The sequence below is a fragment of the Plectropomus leopardus genome, chromosome 8 (assembly GCF_008729295.1).
Source record: "Plectropomus leopardus isolate mb chromosome 8, YSFRI_Pleo_2.0, whole genome shotgun sequence".
Classification (NCBI taxonomy): Eukaryota; Metazoa; Chordata; class Actinopteri; order Perciformes; family Serranidae; genus Plectropomus; species Plectropomus leopardus.
Window position 1 is genome coordinate 15,974,459 of NC_056470.1, and position 18,108 is coordinate 15,992,566.

At 40.2% G+C, this 18,108-nt stretch overlaps 2 protein-coding genes across 2 annotated transcripts; one reads left to right on the forward strand and one right to left on the reverse strand.

Moving 5' to 3' along the window:
* The first annotated feature begins 259 nt into the window (after positions 1 to 259).
* amigo1 (adhesion molecule with Ig-like domain 1) lies at positions 260 to 5,656 on the forward strand. The gene is made up of 2 exons (XM_042491093.1): positions 260 to 647; positions 1,874 to 5,656. The coding sequence occupies exon 2, from the start codon at positions 1,977 to 1,979 to the stop codon at positions 3,513 to 3,515; it is 1,539 nt and encodes a 512-aa protein (XP_042347027.1). The 5' UTR covers positions 260 to 647; positions 1,874 to 1,976; the 3' UTR covers positions 3,516 to 5,656.
* Positions 5,657 to 10,778: 5,122 nt separating this feature from the next.
* On the reverse strand, positions 10,779 to 17,903 carry atxn7l2b (ataxin 7-like 2b). Its single transcript, XM_042491937.1, has 10 exons — positions 17,770 to 17,903; positions 17,051 to 17,125; positions 15,801 to 16,110; positions 14,233 to 14,477; positions 13,894 to 13,976; positions 13,480 to 13,694; positions 12,893 to 13,064; positions 12,660 to 12,781; positions 11,239 to 11,914; positions 10,779 to 11,060 (listed from the first exon to the last, which is right to left on the reverse strand). Exons 1-9 carry the CDS (start codon positions 17,897 to 17,899, stop codon positions 11,242 to 11,244), a joined length of 2,025 nt encoding a protein of 674 aa, XP_042347871.1. The 5' UTR covers positions 17,900 to 17,903; the 3' UTR covers positions 10,779 to 11,060; positions 11,239 to 11,241.
* Between the last annotated feature and the right edge of the window lie 205 nt (positions 17,904 to 18,108).

Sequence of the window (18,108 nt, forward strand, 5' to 3'; positions counted from 1 at the left end):
GGCCAGTTTGACGCTTTCATTCCCTCATATCAACTCTCTCCTGTTAGTTTTCAAGAGCGCGTCTCCGCAGCTCATCTTTAGTGCGGCCAATTTCGGAAAACAGCGCCTTCTGAGCTCACTACCTCCGCCGAAAAACACGCGTCAACCACTGCAGCAATGCTGCACGGAGACAGCAGCGGGCCTACGAGGAGCCACAGGGAAGCTTGTCAGCTACAGACTGCTCATTCTTAATTATCTCCATGGCTGCTGAGGACAGCCGACAGGAGCCGGACCTGCTGAAAATGCACCAATTATCTGCAGAGGACGGATGTGCGTTAGTGTGTGCACAGAGCAATATGTCCCGTTAAGACGGCTGATTAACACAGAGTCGCTTATCGGCGCTTGTCAGTAGTTAAAAAGGGACGTGCGTTGTTTGCTCTTTACGTAATCCTTTTTTGCGTAATTTTGCAGCGGGTATTGGATGCCGCGTGGACCAGGATTATTTTGGCGAGGATATCTGTAGTGCTCTCCCCTCCTCCCTGCATCCGTTGTTGTCCTCAACGGCAGATACGGACTCATTCAAACGGGGACTATTTGTCTGGAGCAACATTGTAAACAGACGAGCGGCTGTTTTAATGAAATCCAGCATCGCTGCATCCCGGTTGAAGGTAGGTGGCTCCTCGGTTTCCTTCTCCATCTCTCGGCTCACGTTTCCATGTTGTGCTCGTTTGTTTTCGAGCAGAATGGTGCATTGCAACGTTTGCACAGCTCTTCCACAAATGGAAAAAGACATTTCTGAATATGACATAACGTAAATGTTTGCATTACTTTCCATCTTTTGGTGTATCTAATTTGTTTGTTTGTTATGTTTTCGTGCACAAGTCCTAATTTATGTATCTTAGAGAGATACAGAGAGCGAGGAAGAGAGAGAGTGAAATGGAAACAGGGATAAAATCAATGCATGTCCTCCAGGAGTGTGAATGCACATGTGTTCGCGTGAATAAATGGTGTGTAGGTTATTTGTTTTAAAGGAAACATTGTGCAAAGCAGCAGGATGAAGTTTATATTGCATATAATATATGCACTAGGAAGCTGGAGAGACTGGATGTTTTGAATGTAATACTGCATCTGCACATGGGTGCAAAGGTGGGATGTAACTAAGGACATGGCTTCTCAAGCACTGCAGTATGCACAGCACAGATAGGCCTACTTAAATATTTTCCTCATGGCTAACTCGGCATTTGAGAGGGAGAGATTGCAATCAGCACGGACTGTGCATTTTCCCAGGCTGTGGCTGCACGCTCCTTTATTTGCATGTTAGGGTTTTACTTGCAAAACAATTGATAGGCTCATAAAACATCATGTATTTTTACAATTTTAACTGCTCACTCCATTTTTACTAAGAGCCAGTAAATACACAGGTTAAAGGGGGCCGTTTTTTCTCAATGATAACTATAAATGTAAAACTTCATTAAATAAAAGCTAATGTTTGTTACTTATTGTTTATGCGACCATGCGGGGATATTAACAAGAATGTTTCCAAAACACATTCATGTTTTTGTCAATGGATTATATTTGAATATATAGGCATGTTTTATACCTTTGTTTACAGACATTACTCCATGTAAACAAACATTTTGTAACATCTAAAACAGCAGAATCTCTTATCTAGTGTTTCTCCCTGTATTAGAGGAAGTTCATGTTTTGAACTGAGGTGGTGAGACAGCCCTTTTGTTTACATTGTTTTTAAATGCAGTACTTGCCACTATGGTATCTTTGGGATTTGAATATATTACCTCTACAGCATGAATGTGTGTAAGTGTGTCTATATAGTATGATCTATCTATATATCTTATAATATCTGTTTATAGCTTTTGTTTCTGTTTTTTTCCAGCCTTCAATCAGAAATGCCCGGGAATCCTCCAGCTGCTCTTTCCTGCTGTTCTCTGAGAATGGGATCGTAGTGAACCTCTCTGGGATTTAGATTAACTGCTAGCATGTTGCAGCCTTCCACCCAGACAGGTGAACACCTGTTGGAAGTATTACCTCACTGGAGTACGCGTTCGAGATGGGTCCTCTCCCTCACCCTCTTCATGGCTCTCCTCTGGCTTCCAGGAGCAGCGGCATCAACCCTAAACTGCCACAAGACGTGCATCTGTGCCTCAAACATAGTGAGTTGCTCCAAGATGAATCTGACCACCGTTCCGACAGGTCTGCCGTCCTACACCGCTGTGCTGGATCTCAGCTACAATGAGATAGAGCGGCTGCGATCTGAGTGGACCCCGGTCAAGCTCCAGAAGCTCCATAACCTCCTCCTCAGCCATAATGGTCTCCATTTCCTGTCTTCAGAGGCGTTCCTTTATGTGAAGCACCTGCGCTACTTGGACCTGTCCTCCAACAACTTAAAATTTCTGGATGAGTTTATCTTTGAACCTTTGGTCAACCTGGAGGTCCTCTTGCTGTACAATAACCAGATTTCCCAGATTGACCGCTCGGCCTTTATCGGCATGATCAACCTTCAGAAACTCTACTTAAGCCAGAATCAAATCTCCCGCTTCCCTGCGGAGTTGGTCAGAGAAAAGTCCCGCCTGGAGAAACTTAGTCTGCTGGATGTGTCCTCCAACAAGATCAAGATTTTACCCATTGATGAGCTCCAGGTGCTGCCTGCCTGGATTAAAAATGGCCTCTACTTCCACAATAACCCTCTGATATGTCACTGTGATCTCTACACACTCCTTGCCCACTGGTACATCCGAAAGCTCAACTCTGCCGTGGACTTCAAAGACGAATACACGTGTATTCTGCCTGGTCTGCAAAAAACCCAAGTAGGTGTTTTTGACCTCAGTGGTGAAAATATGAACTGCAGCACATTCAAGGAGGCAGATGAAGAGGCTTTTCTGGAGCAGATGCTGATCCTCAACTGCGACACCAAACACAGGAACATGTCAAAGACCTGGATGATGCCTGGGAACGTGGCGGTGACAAATGGAAGCAACCAGACAGCCAAAGTCTTGCCAGATGGAAGTCTGCAGATAAGCCCGGTGAGGACTGAGGACTCTGGGACCTACACTTGCTTCGCGACGAGCGATGTCTTCAATGAGACGATCTACGTGGTGCTGAAGGTTCACAACTTCACCATGAACGGGGGCGGGGAGACCCTGAACACAGCGTACACCACCTTGGTGGGCTGTCTGGCCAGTGTGGTGCTGGTACTCATGTATTTGTACCTGACGCCATGTCGCTGCTTCTGTTGCCCCAATAAAGGTAAAGGTCGTGGTGAAGACAGCATCCACTCATCCATGCTCAGCGTGACCCCTACCCATGACGACCCAGCGCTCAAGGCTGAGCTGAACAGGCATGTGGCGTTCATAGACTCCAAGGACTTGCAGGGCCAAAACGGCAAGCTGAACCCCAATGGGGATGAGGGTGACGATGATCTGGATGCAGAGGCTGGTTCTCTTATGAAGGGGAAGAGGAAGAAGTCCGTAGCAGAGTCCATCAGCTCCGTCTTCTCAGACACTCCCATGGTGGTCTGAGATGAGACGATGGACGCCTCACAACTGGATGTAAATGGTCCAGCGTGAGCCATGTTTTAGGTGATGTAAACTGTGACTTTAACCTTGTGGGAGGAAACGGAGGAACGACGTTCATCTGTAGTTGCTGGCATATGGAAATAAGGATTTCAAAGGGAGTAAAATAACTGTCTTGTTGCCGACAAGGACAATAAGCAGGACTTTTCCAGCATTTTAATCTGTAGCACTTAATATTCATACTGTGAAGGAATGGCAGTGAACAGTGGAAACTACTGAAGTCTTATAGGAGTAAAACGTAGATGATATATTATTGATATCAGCGCTCAGGAAGTGATCAATTCAACTGGTGAAGTGCGGGAAATACATATACAATGCACAGGTTGAAGTTAAATTTGAAAAAACATAGTATATATTGAAACAATGGCTGGCTCATTATTATATTTAGTACAAAAACTAGAATAGATCGCATCTAAAAAACTAACATGAAATTAGAGCATAGGTACATTTCCCCCTCCTTTATGAACACAGGCACTCGCATAGACAGTCACCAGGCTATGAATACATCTGTCGTTAACCTTGAGTCATCTATAGAGAAACAGCATGCCATAAGCCCACATTATATGAGGTCTCAGGCTGATCTGTATAAGTGGGATGAAGAAAATGTGCAGTCATCAGATGTTTAGTCATTTATACTGAGAAAGCAGTAGCAGAAACATCATATTAAGAAGCCATCAAAGGTCATTTCCATCCTACTTTAAAAGTGGTACTTAGTTGCATTCAAATATAAATCATCATTATCTGTATTCATAGTCATATGTGTAGCAATATAGGAGAAAGCTATATCATGGGATCAATTTACATGTAAGTGTAAAATAGCTAACCAGCTTGTGGCAGTTGATTGCTTATACATGAACTGTATATCAAAATAGTTGCCTCTTAGTTATTGCAGATCTTCAGTGTAACCCCAAAGAAGCCTTACAATTACAAATATGAAACTCCTCCAGCAGATTAGATGCAGAGAAGTGTTTTGTCTTGACTGATTATCAACATACTGTCTCAATTCTATATACAGACACGTACCGTCGTCCTTACATGGACTAATAGACTGAGGTGCCACTTACTACAGAACTGCAGGCTCTTCCTCTCAGCCACGTTATAGCATTTGTTTCTCTCAGTCATACAGCATTACGTTAAACACTGAGTTAAAGCTGCCAGCTTGAGTTTATCTCATTGTTTCCTGTATGTAAAATGTGCTACAGACACAAAATCCAGAACTGTTAGTACATTACTAAAAGAACTCAGTTTATTCATAAGTTATAAATTATGTCATAAAATTAAGCATTTGCAGGGGCACACTGTCAGAAGAAACAAACCAGGCCAATGTTTTGGGACCCCCAAAACATGGCTACTTAAATTGGCAAATTCCGCAATGACAACTACAAAATAGAGCTGTTTCGATACCAGTATCGGAAATGCTGCCAATACTGCTTAAAATGCTGGATCGAGTTTAAGTGAGGGTACAAGTCTCAGCACTGATCCATTACCATTTAATTTATCAATTAACTTTTGTACTTTCACACCTGCATAAGACAGCACTTCTCAATTCTTCTTTGCCACTCTAAGAATCACTTTTCCAGTAAAATGCTGGCAATTTGGCAGCTGGAAAGTCCCACGAGATAAAATGCAATGTGTACAGTTTGAAAGGCTCCAAAAAATCTAAGTGAGACCCCAGTCTACCTACCGACAGTCAGCTAGCTACCTGAAACTATCATACACACTTTAGGTGTAAAGATCGGCACAGTGAAGTCAGAATACCTTTCTGATCACCAGATATGGAGGAAAAAACAACAAGAGGAGGATAAATGACAAGACGGGGTGTCTGGGGTCCTCAATGGGCTTCTTTGCCCAGGGTCCCTCAGACTCTAGGTACACCACTGAGTATTTGATGTTGTGTTTTTGTCAGATGGACAATTACGAGTTTCCAGTTGTGTTGCCCTGTGGTAGGCAGAGAAAGCTGCACATTGCATCAGCAGGTAAACACTAGAAATAGAGCTTACAGGGTTCCTCCAGAGGATTACCCTGACAAGGCTGTATTATTTGACAGGAGAAAGCTGATTGTAGAGTTTGTAGCTACTGACACAAAAGCACATGTAACACAGAGGATCCTTCAGACGATAACTTGGTTTTTACGATAATAACTGAATCTATTGTGAATTGAATTTACCGTGCCAGACGCCTCACTTGCCACACATTTTTCATTAACAAGGTTTAAAACAGGCATAAACAAAAAAGAGTGATTTCATTAAACTGCGTGGCATTCGTGTCATAATACAACAAGGCCAGCCCATCGTAAATGCTAATTGCATCTTTTGACAGGATGCAGCCTCCCTCTGCTTTCACTGTTTTTGTCTCTCTGAGCAGGAGGGGATAGGTGTGTTATCATGAGTCACAGCGACACAAAGCCATTCTCTGTGGCTCCCTGTACGCTGACAGCCTCGATTCAGCCCAGATGTGTTTGCTTTGTTTGTGTATCTCTGTCATTACGAGGCTGCCCTCGCTGAAGTTCAAAAGCAATCATTCAACTAGGCGATGAATGTGATGCCCTTTAAGTCGACTCTAATTTGTTTATGAGGGAAACGCCTGGAGCTTCCATTGGACATTTGCTCTCACACTGAGCCATATGATTGATAAGTATAAAAACTTGGAAAGTATAATGTTTGAATTTATTGCTCAATAATTTTTATTTTTCCACTTTAACACCAAAGTACACTCAAAAGTAATCATTTTGTCAATGCTTACGTATTTCAAGTATACATAAAACCTCCCTCTAGATCAGTCGAATAATTCTAACATAACATTACATATTTATGTAATTAAATCAAATAAAGTTGAGTTAAATCAACTATGACATTTTAGGTAACTATAGCTCATAGAAGTTACCTAATACGCTAACATTTATGCAATTACTTGTAATAAATTCAGTGTATTTCATTATGTTGAATTTACTTTAATAAAGTGTATAGAAATACCACAAATTCATTCTATATATTTCAAACATGTTGACAAACATCATTATATTTGAATTTATTAACAGTAATTACATAAACTTCATGTCAGAATTACTTTACTCAACTGAATAAATAACAACAAACAAATGAAAAAAATACATTTATGTAATGAAATCAAATAAAATTGACAGACTATGTGAATTCATGAAACTATAGCTCATAGAAGTTACCAAATTTAAATGAATACACTTCAGTTAATCGTAATAATAATTAATATTAATGTTCATAAAAATATTTTATAATGCATAGAATTTATTAACAGCTATTATATAAACTTCATTAAAGTAAATTCAGCACATTTGAACTACACATAATTTATTGACAATTACAGACACTTTATTAAAGTATATTAGGTAAATTATATGAGCTATAGTTACATAAATTCCCATTATCTATTCATGTCAGTTTCATTTTACTTAACTACAGAAATGGTACTTTTTTTGGTTTATGTTAAAATTATCTGACTCGGTTGGATGGACATTGCATATGTAACTGAAATAAGTAAACCTGACATATGAGTGTGCATATGATAACAGACAGGTAGGTAAAATAACATACATCTTGCAACTAAATGTCAGTATGGCTCTTAAATGTCAAGATGTTCACATTTCTGAGTGCAATAGGTTTTTACGCAAAATTGATGTTATATTCACAGTTGCACTGTGTAACGCAGCATCTTCTGTGTGTGGGTGAGAAGAGGAAGTCACACTTATCAGAGAGGTGGTGTGTGAATCATTCCACTCTCTCACGCACAGGAATACCAGGTGGAAAAAAATTGCAAAAATACCACAAGACGCATTAAAATAAAGCCACATTAAGCACTACTGCTGACTGGCTGCATTTGGCGAAGAATCTATCCCAATTTTACAAATCCAGCCCCTAAAGTTGCCCTATAAAACTATAATACATGTGCTGTTCCCTGCTGTCCCTTGGATTTTTAATATCTGCCTTCTCCGGGCAGCATGAGAAGCCACTCACAGCATCACAAATGACTAAAAATGAAGTGCATACACAGATATTACAGCTGTTGAATAGCACACATTGAACTGCCAGACCATCAAGGAATAGCATGTGTTCGGCCCGCAATATCCCAGTGTCAATAAAGCTCAATCTGCTGTGACTAAGGGGTGGTCTTTTCCTCTGTGTTGTCACTCAAAATACAAGTTGTAGTCGTGTACAGAGAAAAACTAAGTGCTATTGCAAAGGTCCGAACACAGAGGAGAAGAAGAGTGGTTTTGTTATCTCCAAAGCAAATCTGCCTTCCTATATATATCTATATATACAGTATATATATATGTATTAAGACTCACTTTTCTGTGTTCAGTATTGATTAGTTGTGTACTGCTATGTTCTATCAGTGTACTGACTGTATTCTTGTATAATCTGATGTTGTTGATCATTTTGCATTTCGTCTGCCGCTATGCTACTGTTAGTTGTTTCAACATTCAAGTCTTGACCATAAATGTTTATTTTTTAAGCGGGGGTGGGATTTAGTTTTTTATTGACATGGGGTGTATTTTACACTTGACTCTGCTGAAGAATGGTTACACGGAAAATATGTCGAACATTTGTGGAAAAACTGCAAAGGAGGAAATCGTTAATACATCCTAACAGGCAGTGAGTATGTAGCCGCCAGTTATTTTCAGTCAGCATCACAAAGCCATAAGGGATTCAAAGAGAGAGCACAGTGCTTTATCAGGTTGGTGGCAACGCTGGATGATATATGGAGCTGTTAGTGAATTTCGACGGATAATTTACAACAGTTAAAGCAACAAGTTTTCTGTCTCGAAGAAAAGCCAAATATTATTTTTATAAAATCCAGGAATGTAGGAAAATCAAGAGATCTCTGCACCTACATCGACGAATCCCTGAAACACAATGGGTTTTGAATAGATCTGAAGAAAGAGGGTGAATAAATCTTCTCAGGACTATGTCAGTTTTAAGTTCTAATGTAATACGATGCACAACTGTTTTCACGTTTGCAGCATCAACAAGATCTTTGCAGTTCACGGGCCCTTTGCTATTTGCAGTAATGGCACATTAACTCTTTCCTTAATGATCACAGATTAGGGAAGGGAGGGCTCTCCATCGGACATACAGTACATCTATCTCTGCTCATCAATGTAGTAGCAAGTATGGAAACATCCTTGAGGTGGTGCAGCTAAAAGCTCGCTGATTTAACAGTGTGCAACTGTAAGTGTCCACAGAACAAGAATGGAGCTTTTAGCAGCATTAAAAGCAGAGAGTTTTTTGACCACCGCTTCAAAGACGAGCTGGTTGGTCACTGCCATAAAATCTGAAAGGTCTCGCAGCTAAAGTGGAATGGCTTTGCATGGTTCGCTTCTCTGACTGCAAGATAGGTACAACCTAGTAGGCATTAAAGATAAAGAGTACTGATCATTTGACTTAATAAAAAGATCAAAGATTGACACTTTGTGTTGACTCCATTTTATTCTTGTTTGCTCATACTATTTTTGAAATCACTGTACTCCTGTAATGATTTGTTTCTAAATCTTTCAGCTCATACCTAGTGGAATATTTTAAGGACAAAGCTGTGACATTTTGTCAGAGTTACTATGGCTAATGCAGAGCTGCTAACAGAGTAAATATAGAGTAGCTATTTTGGTATAATTTCGACATAACACATGCATTTCCCCAATTACTGACTGAATTTTAGTTACATTTCATCAAAGAGCCTTTCAAGTCTACGTAGATGGAGGGTGTCACAGTAAACATCCTGTGAATTTTAACTGTTATCGTGAACAAAGTTAAGATTTTAATTACCTGTCACATGACCACAATACAGCAGACTAAGTAGGTGTACATACAGTGTGTGCTTATATAACTCAGCAGAAAAGGCCAAGGATTCATCATGGTGCGCTTTTCTGAGGAGCAACATTGATGGCTCAACAACATCTAGTGGTAAAATTTGGTAGTGCAATGTATGCAAATGTTGACATTTAGCACACATCTAAACAATTAAGAATAAATAGAGTTGATAAGTTTGAAGATATTTTCCCTCTGTTCATATTCTGCTGAATTTTCTGCTATTCAACTGTGTGAATAGCAGGAAATTTAGTTCCTTTTCCTTTTCTCAAAAGCTCCATTTGAAACGGAAACTAAACTAGATACACAAACATAATATATATTAAGCAAATGAGATAATTTACCCTCATGATAGAACTTTTCCATCCTGAGGGAAAATACTGTGCAGCAGCTGCAATACAAAGTTGGAAAAGTGCAGATATAAAGAGTGCAATATACAAAGAGAGTAAAAGAACATAACAGCATGTGCAAAATAAAAAAAATACATATAAATTGCATTCCAATATATAAATGTAATGCAAACGATGTGAGCTAATGTTACACATATATCTATATATAAATATAAAGTGCATATACATAAATAAATATATAAAACTTGTATTTATGTATATAAATATGAGGGGTGGTAAGTTACCAAAGGCCACACAGTTCAATAATAGTGATTTTAACCAAAAACGATATGCTGAGATTATGATAACATATGTTGCAATTAAACTGCAAATCATGTCCCCTAAAAGAAAACCAACATCGGCTTTATCTAAGAGGATAAAGTTTTGTCTGTTCATCTCACTTCAGTCATTTTCATTGCAGCAAAATGTATCTAATACAATGAAAAAGCAATTGATTCTGTTATTTCAGTGACTACAAAAACTAAAATAAAAAATATGTGCTAAAACAACTGATACATGACATCTGTGTATAGATAGAATACTGCCACGCAAAATATATTATTGATAACTAATACATGTAAAGTATATATACATGTACATATACATATATACTATCGTGCTGCTTGTCTTAAAACTAAAACATCGTAAATAGAGCAGAAAGTAAGAAGGTGTGAGGGAGTCACTTCACTTTTAGAAACATTTTAATTTTCATATTGTCCACCTGGTTAAATAGGGACAGCAATACACTTTCTGCCCAACTACTCCACAGTTTTCCAAATACCAAACAGCGCCACCTGGTGTTAAAAAAAATGTCAAGGCAGCAATTTGGGACAATTAGTGGAAAAACTTTCAAATGCACCTGTAAATTTTCATAATTTTAGTAAACTTAAAATTGCAGTTTTACCTTTTTTTTTCGCTGTATCAGAACACAACCACAGTAAAATAAAAGAAGACACAAGGTTTTAAGGATTCAAGATTTTTTTTATGTTTTACCATGAAATGACTTTTCATCTTAGCAGCATGATGAGTAGATTGAGGTATTTGTACATTCTTACATAGGTAACAAACTGAGACATTTAGTCGTGTAGAAAAATAGACATTTTACAAAAATACACACATATGGTAACATGCAGACAAATATTTATTCCTGATGTCTGTACATAAAAATATGAACTGAAACATACCCACACACTCATACTGTGGAGGAGGCAGCTGCAGCAGGCCCCTCCTCCAGGGGGTCTTTTTAAGGCTGGCCTCTTTATTGGCTGTGAAGATAAGAAGTCAACAATTTATTAACTGTTGTTCAAAAAATGCAATCAAATTCAGATCTAGAACATGTTCGGTGCCATTCATGTCATTTTCGGCTTTTAGAGATGGATTCACAATTTAAAAAAACACTGATGCTACCTGCAGTGTTGGCTGCCATTGCTCTAGTCTACTCACTTTTTAGGAGTTGGATCTTTTCTCCAGGCCCAAAGCACGCATGTCCCCGATATTCTCTCCATTCCAAGTGAGGAGGCTTGAGCAGGAGGAGGAGGACAAGCCTTGATACTTGGAGGCTCTGGAGTTGAGGAGCTGTGACTCATTGCTGCCTTTGCGCTTCTGAGCAGGACTCCTGTGGTCGTAGTTCGCCACCTTCTCCTGAATCCCTTGAGACCTCCCTCTGTTGCGAGGGGAGCGGTGGAGAGGAGGACATGGCTTCTTTCCGAGTGCGAAGTTACCATTTACTGGTCCACGAGAGGAGGGGATGTGTGGCTGACCCTTCTCATTGAGAGGGGGATCCCTGATGTATTTTGGGGGATTGTCCTCACCGCTGTGTGACAGCTTGGCAGCTTTCTGTGCTCCGCTTAGATCTGGTACAAACTCCTCCTCCCTCAGCCGAGCCTTACTGGCTCGCCCGACAGGGTGGCGCAGACGGCCAGGCTCAAGTCTTGCAGATGTGGTGCAAGAAATTGGTTTGGTGCCGTGAGAGTTGTGTTGACTGGTTTTGGTTTCCAGTTGTCCCAGTGAGGTAGACTGAAGGTTAAGGGAGCCTGTGGATTTGAAGGGTCTAGCCCCAGTCCTGACAGGAGATGTGACATGGCGTGACCTGAGACCTGATGATACTTGAGGCATTTTTCTGTAAGTTAGAAGGAAAAACATGAAGCTGATTAGGTTTCCTGTTTTTCATGGAACTGAAAGAAAGTAAATCATTCCAGATACTTTCACTTACCATGGTGTGGTTGTGGTGGATCAGCTGCAGCCTCATTTCAATATGAGACAAATTATCCAGTGGCTGATCTTCTAAAATGTTAGCAAATGCTATCTCTGCGATTCAGTCTGCACAACTGCATCCTTAAGTTCTGAAATCTGACTCCATTACAAGACTCGACGGCAGTTAATTCACGGAAGTTCTTCTGAAGTCTGTCTGTTGATGTTGTGAGAACCAAGGAACTTGGCAAAGCAATACAATTTTTAGATAGAAGATATTTTTTTGATTTTTTGCCTTTATCATAGTATAGTTTAAACAAGAAAGGGGGAGAGAAAGAGGATGACATGCAGTGAAGAGCCGCAGGTTTGAGCCAAACCCGTGGTCCCTGCAGCAAGGACACAGTCTCAATACAGGGGTCACCCGCACTACCAGGTGAGCTTATGGGTGCCCCAAGCAATTTTTCTCATCCTCTTCAGATGTTTTATTTCATTTACCATTTTTAAAGTATCAAACTGCATTTGTCATTTTGTCATCACATGATCAAAATCAGTTAATCAGCAATGCACCGTTTTTTTTTAATACTGGAGCCCAGCTGAGTGCCTACTGCCTCTTTCCTTCACTTTGTCCTGCTTAAAACAGGGACACTTCTATAGAACAGAGTAGTAACACTTACTTCCACAAGTGTGTGCTGACATGGTGCTCCAACATGGCGCTAAGGGCAAAACGCAAGTGGTGCAAACGCCGGTCGAACGTGAAGATGCTGCAACCCGACATCCGGCATCCAAAAGTGCAAAGCTACAGAACAGAAACAGATGTACAAATGGTGATTTTGGGGGGTACGTGAAGTATCGATTTAAACAATAACTTTTAAGTTATTTTACACTCTGCTACTATTTCTGCACTCACCCCGAGAGGTTTGGGGTGCCAGGTTGTGGCAGGCAGATCTGTGTCTTCCTCCTGCTCATAGTCTTCTTCACTGTCCTCGTCTGACAACAGGGTCTGGTTGAAGGGATGCTGAGGCTGTGTCTCCACTTCCACAGCGCTGTTGCCCTCCTCCCCTGGAACATCTGACAGCCCGCTTTGAATGCAAGAGAAAACACAAAAAAATATCAGAAACACATTAGCATTAAGATGGTACCATGTGGATGACAATTTTCAGAACATGTATTTTTCAAATTGAATGTTTTTTTCTGATCAACACCATTGTTGATTTTCCATGTTTGTAATGTTTCCCACTTTCACAGCTGTATCTGTTGTGTCAACTCATGATTCAAAATATGAAAACAGGTATAAATAGAGATTGAATGCAAGCTAGTTAACTGTGCTCAACAGGTGACCAGATGTGCATTTGGAGATCTGCAGTTCTTCAACATGCTGCTCTGCATCACTGCAACCACGTCATTATGTTGTTCAACCCACTATTTATAGAATTGCAACTTTATCTCCAGCAACACAAATTAACTTATGAACATGAAAAAAATCTTTTTTCATACCTAGGAACGTGACGGTTGCTGGAGAAACTGTATTTGCTGCCCTGAGTTGTTATTTTTTCTTCAAACGCTTCCAGATGTTGCACTTTGTCTTTTGATTTGACGAGAAGTTGCTCCATCTCTCGATCTGTGGGGACCGTTTTCTGCTCCTCCGCCAACCGCTCAACGATCTTAGTCCTTCCAGATGGTTTCTGCTGCTGCTGGTGGATGGAGTCATTCTATGTAAAAAAAAAAAAAAAAAAAAAGACAGCACAGGAGAGAAAAAAAGCATTACATCCGACCATAAATAAATGTTTCTGAATCAAATAACAAATGCAACCTCTAAGACGACTACTCTCTGTAAAATATAGAATAACAATACATATACTGCTTACAAAACTGAACAAAAGGTCATTAAAAAGGGAACTGAGAGTTTACATTGCATATAAGCTCCCGGCTGCATGGCTTCTTCCTCTCTGGATCCAGAACTCTGCACTGTTTGTTCAGCTCACATTCTTTCTCTGTGGGACAGAAAGCAAACAGAAGTCAGTGAGCAACAGCAGGACACAGAGAGTCAGCATGATCCATGCTGGTGGAGAGACTACAGACCGCCATATGGTCATTTTTCTAAATAAAAAGCAACAATGATGCATTCAGTCTTCTTCTGCCACTGTATACAACATATCACACCCAGGCTAATACACCAATGTTTAATGATCCTTCATGGCAGAAAGGCAGCAGAGTAAGAAACAACAGAAGTATAAACAGCAGACTTACTGTTGATGTTTTTGTAAACCCGGCTGTAGGTTCTTGTTCCCCGCAGAGCACCGTGAGATTCATTGGACTGCCCAGCTGTGGGCTTCTGCTCTGAGGGTCTCTCTGACGCAGAAGTGGAGGAAGAAGCGTGGCCAGGGGGCAGCGGTCCTGAGTGCCACAGAGGGACCTTGGGGCGAGGCGTGGAGGAGCAGGAGTGGTGTGGGAAGGGAGCGTTCTCCTGAGGGAACTTCTCCACTGAAGGAAAACTGCAGAGGTGGTTAAAGAAGTAAACTTTAGATTTAACTTGTGAGATTTATGCAAGTCGGGATTAAAATTTAGATGCAATAGGTGACCAAATTCAGGTTTATACAAGTTCCAAGTCATTGGGTTTTATGTGCCCACAAAGTTAAAGTTAGGGGAACAGGAACCCCCAATCCTGAAACGCTGTTGTATATATATATATATATATATATATATATATATATATATATATATATATATAAAATATCTTATATCGTTCTATTAACACTAATTTAGGAACAAAATATTTTTTCACAGACAAATTTAAGTGCTACACATCCGCAAACTTCACAGGTAGGCCTATGAAGTAATTAAAAAAGAATCAAAATGAATTAGAAGCCACGCGCTCTGATGATAAAGGATGCAAAAGTATCAAAGCTGAACAGTTTGGGTGTGATCCAAACATGCCCCATAACTTCAGAGTATTGAAAGTCAAAAAGCCAAAATCTATTGAAAAGATATGAATGAGATGATTTCCAAAATTCACAAGGTATCTTTATGCAACAAAAATGTCTACTTCAACACATATTGTTAACGGTTTCCCTTAAAAAACAAAATTTTCAGTGCAGTCTCTGAGTTTATTAGTCTTTGGCTCACTGTGCACAAGGGAGAGATGCACCTGTGTTAACGGGGCAGTCTCTATCAAACATTATTACCAGCAAGGCGGTGGGGCTTTGTCTTAAATAATTACATAATTTTGTTATAATACATAGTCTTCGTCAGCTCCTATTCAAATGAAAGAATGGATAAACTGTTCAATTGGCCAGTGAGAACAGTTGCACCGTGGCTTATTTTAACAGTAAAAAAGAAGCACTCAACTGTGCAGCTTGGTAACAGGAGACTAATGACTAAGGAGAAATAATAAATCATATTAAGATTTTTATTTAATTTGACATTAACTCATATTTCTTAGGATTTGACTGGGCGTGTCAGGTTTAGATTAAGGTCGTACAGGCACAGCAGGGCACATTAGCTGCTGGCTTCCAGGACATTTTTACATGAATTCATTAAATAAGGTGATGCTTGTATCAAAAGGGATTTATATTTAAATAAGCTAATTTTCCACTTGATATAAAAAACTTCATATATATAATTTTTTTAAGTAATAACACACCATTAGACTGAAACTACTCTACTAACATGTTGAAGTCATCAAATCAATATATTTTTGCCTTTCAGGTTTAGTTAGTTTTAAGTAATCAGCAATTAAAAAAAGGCACCTGGGTTTTCTTCTTCGAGTCAAACCAATCAACAAGTTAAACATCTACTAAACGAAGCTTAAACAGTACCTCACTGCCTCCCTCTGGGCCTTGCCAGGCCTGTGCTGGTGTGCCGGTGATGCTGCTGAGGAGGAGGCTTCATAACATCTGCCATCTTTCTGCCTCTCTCTAGAAGAGGAATGATTTGAAGGAGGGCGAGCTGGGCAAGGTCGCTGCTGTGGAGCCGAAGTAGAAGACTGTTGACACATCTTAATGAGAGGACCATGGCGCCTCTCACAGTGCTTCTCAAAGGCTTGAGGCTTCACCACCTGACCACAGTAGCTGCACACCACCAGATAGATCTCATCGTGTGCTGGGCAGTGGCCAAATGTGTGCATATCTGTAGAGCAAAATATAATAGAGTTAAAGGTCCAGTGTGTAGGATTTAAGGAGAAATAGTGCCAGAAACTGAATATAATAAGAATGTTTTCTTAAGTGTATAATCACCTGAGAATACGAATCACTGTGTTTTTGTTACTTTAAAATGAGACGTTTATATCTACATAGGAAGCTGGTCCTTCTTTACAGAAATTTCCATTTTACACCGCCACGTTACTACAATGGCCCAGAATGAAAATACCACACACTGGCTCGACATATGGCCATTTCATCATTTTCTTGTATTGGTCACTGTAGTAAGCAGTCCTTAGACAACAAGAGCAACGGAAAAACACAGATTTTTTTATGTGAAACTACTTTATTCAATGTTTTTACCAAATGAAATCACCTGGTCTATTTGTTTTTGAGAGGGAGAGACCTCTACAGATAATTCAGCTCATGGTAAAGACCTCCTGAATGTCTAGATCAGAAATAATGGAAGTTATCGCTCAGTTATCTGAGGAAATGGGTGATCACACATTAGCAGGTGCTAGACATGCAGCCTATTTGCTATATGCCAAACAGCATCAGAGAAACACTGATTTGTAACATGTACCTGCTTTTCTGTGTTTTTACCAGTTTAAATCACCTGGTAAGTTTGTTTTGGAGATGAGAGGACCTCTGCGGATAATTCGGCTCTGTTTAAAACCTCCTGAACAATAAACACTGGAAAAAATCACCTAGTTTCACCTGGTTGAAATCTGCAATCCTCACCACTAAATCCCCCTAAATCTGGCACACTGTTCCTCTGAAGGGCAATACATGACTCTGATGTAATGCTGAATGCACTTTGAGTGATTGAGATTTTGATCTTGCACTGTATTTATTGACATAACACATATTCCTTGTATGTACAAACCTACTTGGTAATAAAAACGTTTCTGATGTGTGTCATGAGTCACCTTCTTTCCTGAGGGTCATGGTCTCAGAGCAGCAGTCCCTCCCATACTTGCTGCTGTCTTCAACATTAGACTCAGCTGCATGAAAGGCAAAAACAGTCAGCATGAAATAATTGGATTAGACATAACTGTAACATCTACAAAGAAGCAGGGTTACTGATATCTGGGTAACGTTACTGAATAAACCCGGAACATGTCGTTCACATCAGTCCGTGCTCCAGATTTGAGGGGGTTTCCCCGGATTTAATTTAAATTTTAAATGATATCGAGATGAAATTCGTTTGTTAAAACCTCTCCTAACATACATTCACTGCCAGTAAACCCTCTTGTTATGTGGTCCAGTCGCAGCTACTAGCTGGTGAAAATTGCTGTTAGCAAACTGGATAAATCCGTCTTAAGTAGTGTTGTGTTTGGTGACAGTAGCTGGCAGGCTAATGCTAACGGTGCATTCACCTGTCGACAGGTAAGCAGTTCGCGTTGAATTTACAAGCTGCTGTTTAATTACTACATTACAAAATGCCAAATAAACAATAATTAAAATGAGTTTATTGTTTGTTGCCAGTTAACATTGCTAGTAAACGCACCCTGCACTAGGACCCAGCGGGTCTTTTGTTTGGGTCGCCCTGTGTGCCGCTCTATGTGTCTCTAACAACGAATAAATCACAGGACATGGACACTGGGACATGATGGAGACAAGGCCCGGGGCAGGGAGCAAGACTCACCGTCAGATGGTAAAATATTCACCCTATCTACCCAACAACTCCAGCTTAATCCGACAAAATCGTCGAGATTAGGATTTCGCCGATCCACAGCGGCCATTGCTGCCCTTGCGCGTTCACGAGGTGGTGCCATCAGTTCACGCGCATCACGCCCGCGCCAAGAAGCTCGCGGCCGTGTTAAACTGTGTGGTCCTGTGAAATAACAACTAACGATATACAGTGGGGGAAAAATCATTTATGATAAATACTGTATAAATAACAAGTTTAATCCGTAGGGCCCGTTTTAATATTACACACACTGGTATGTCTTTTTGCACAAAATGCACTTTTCAAAATCAAGCT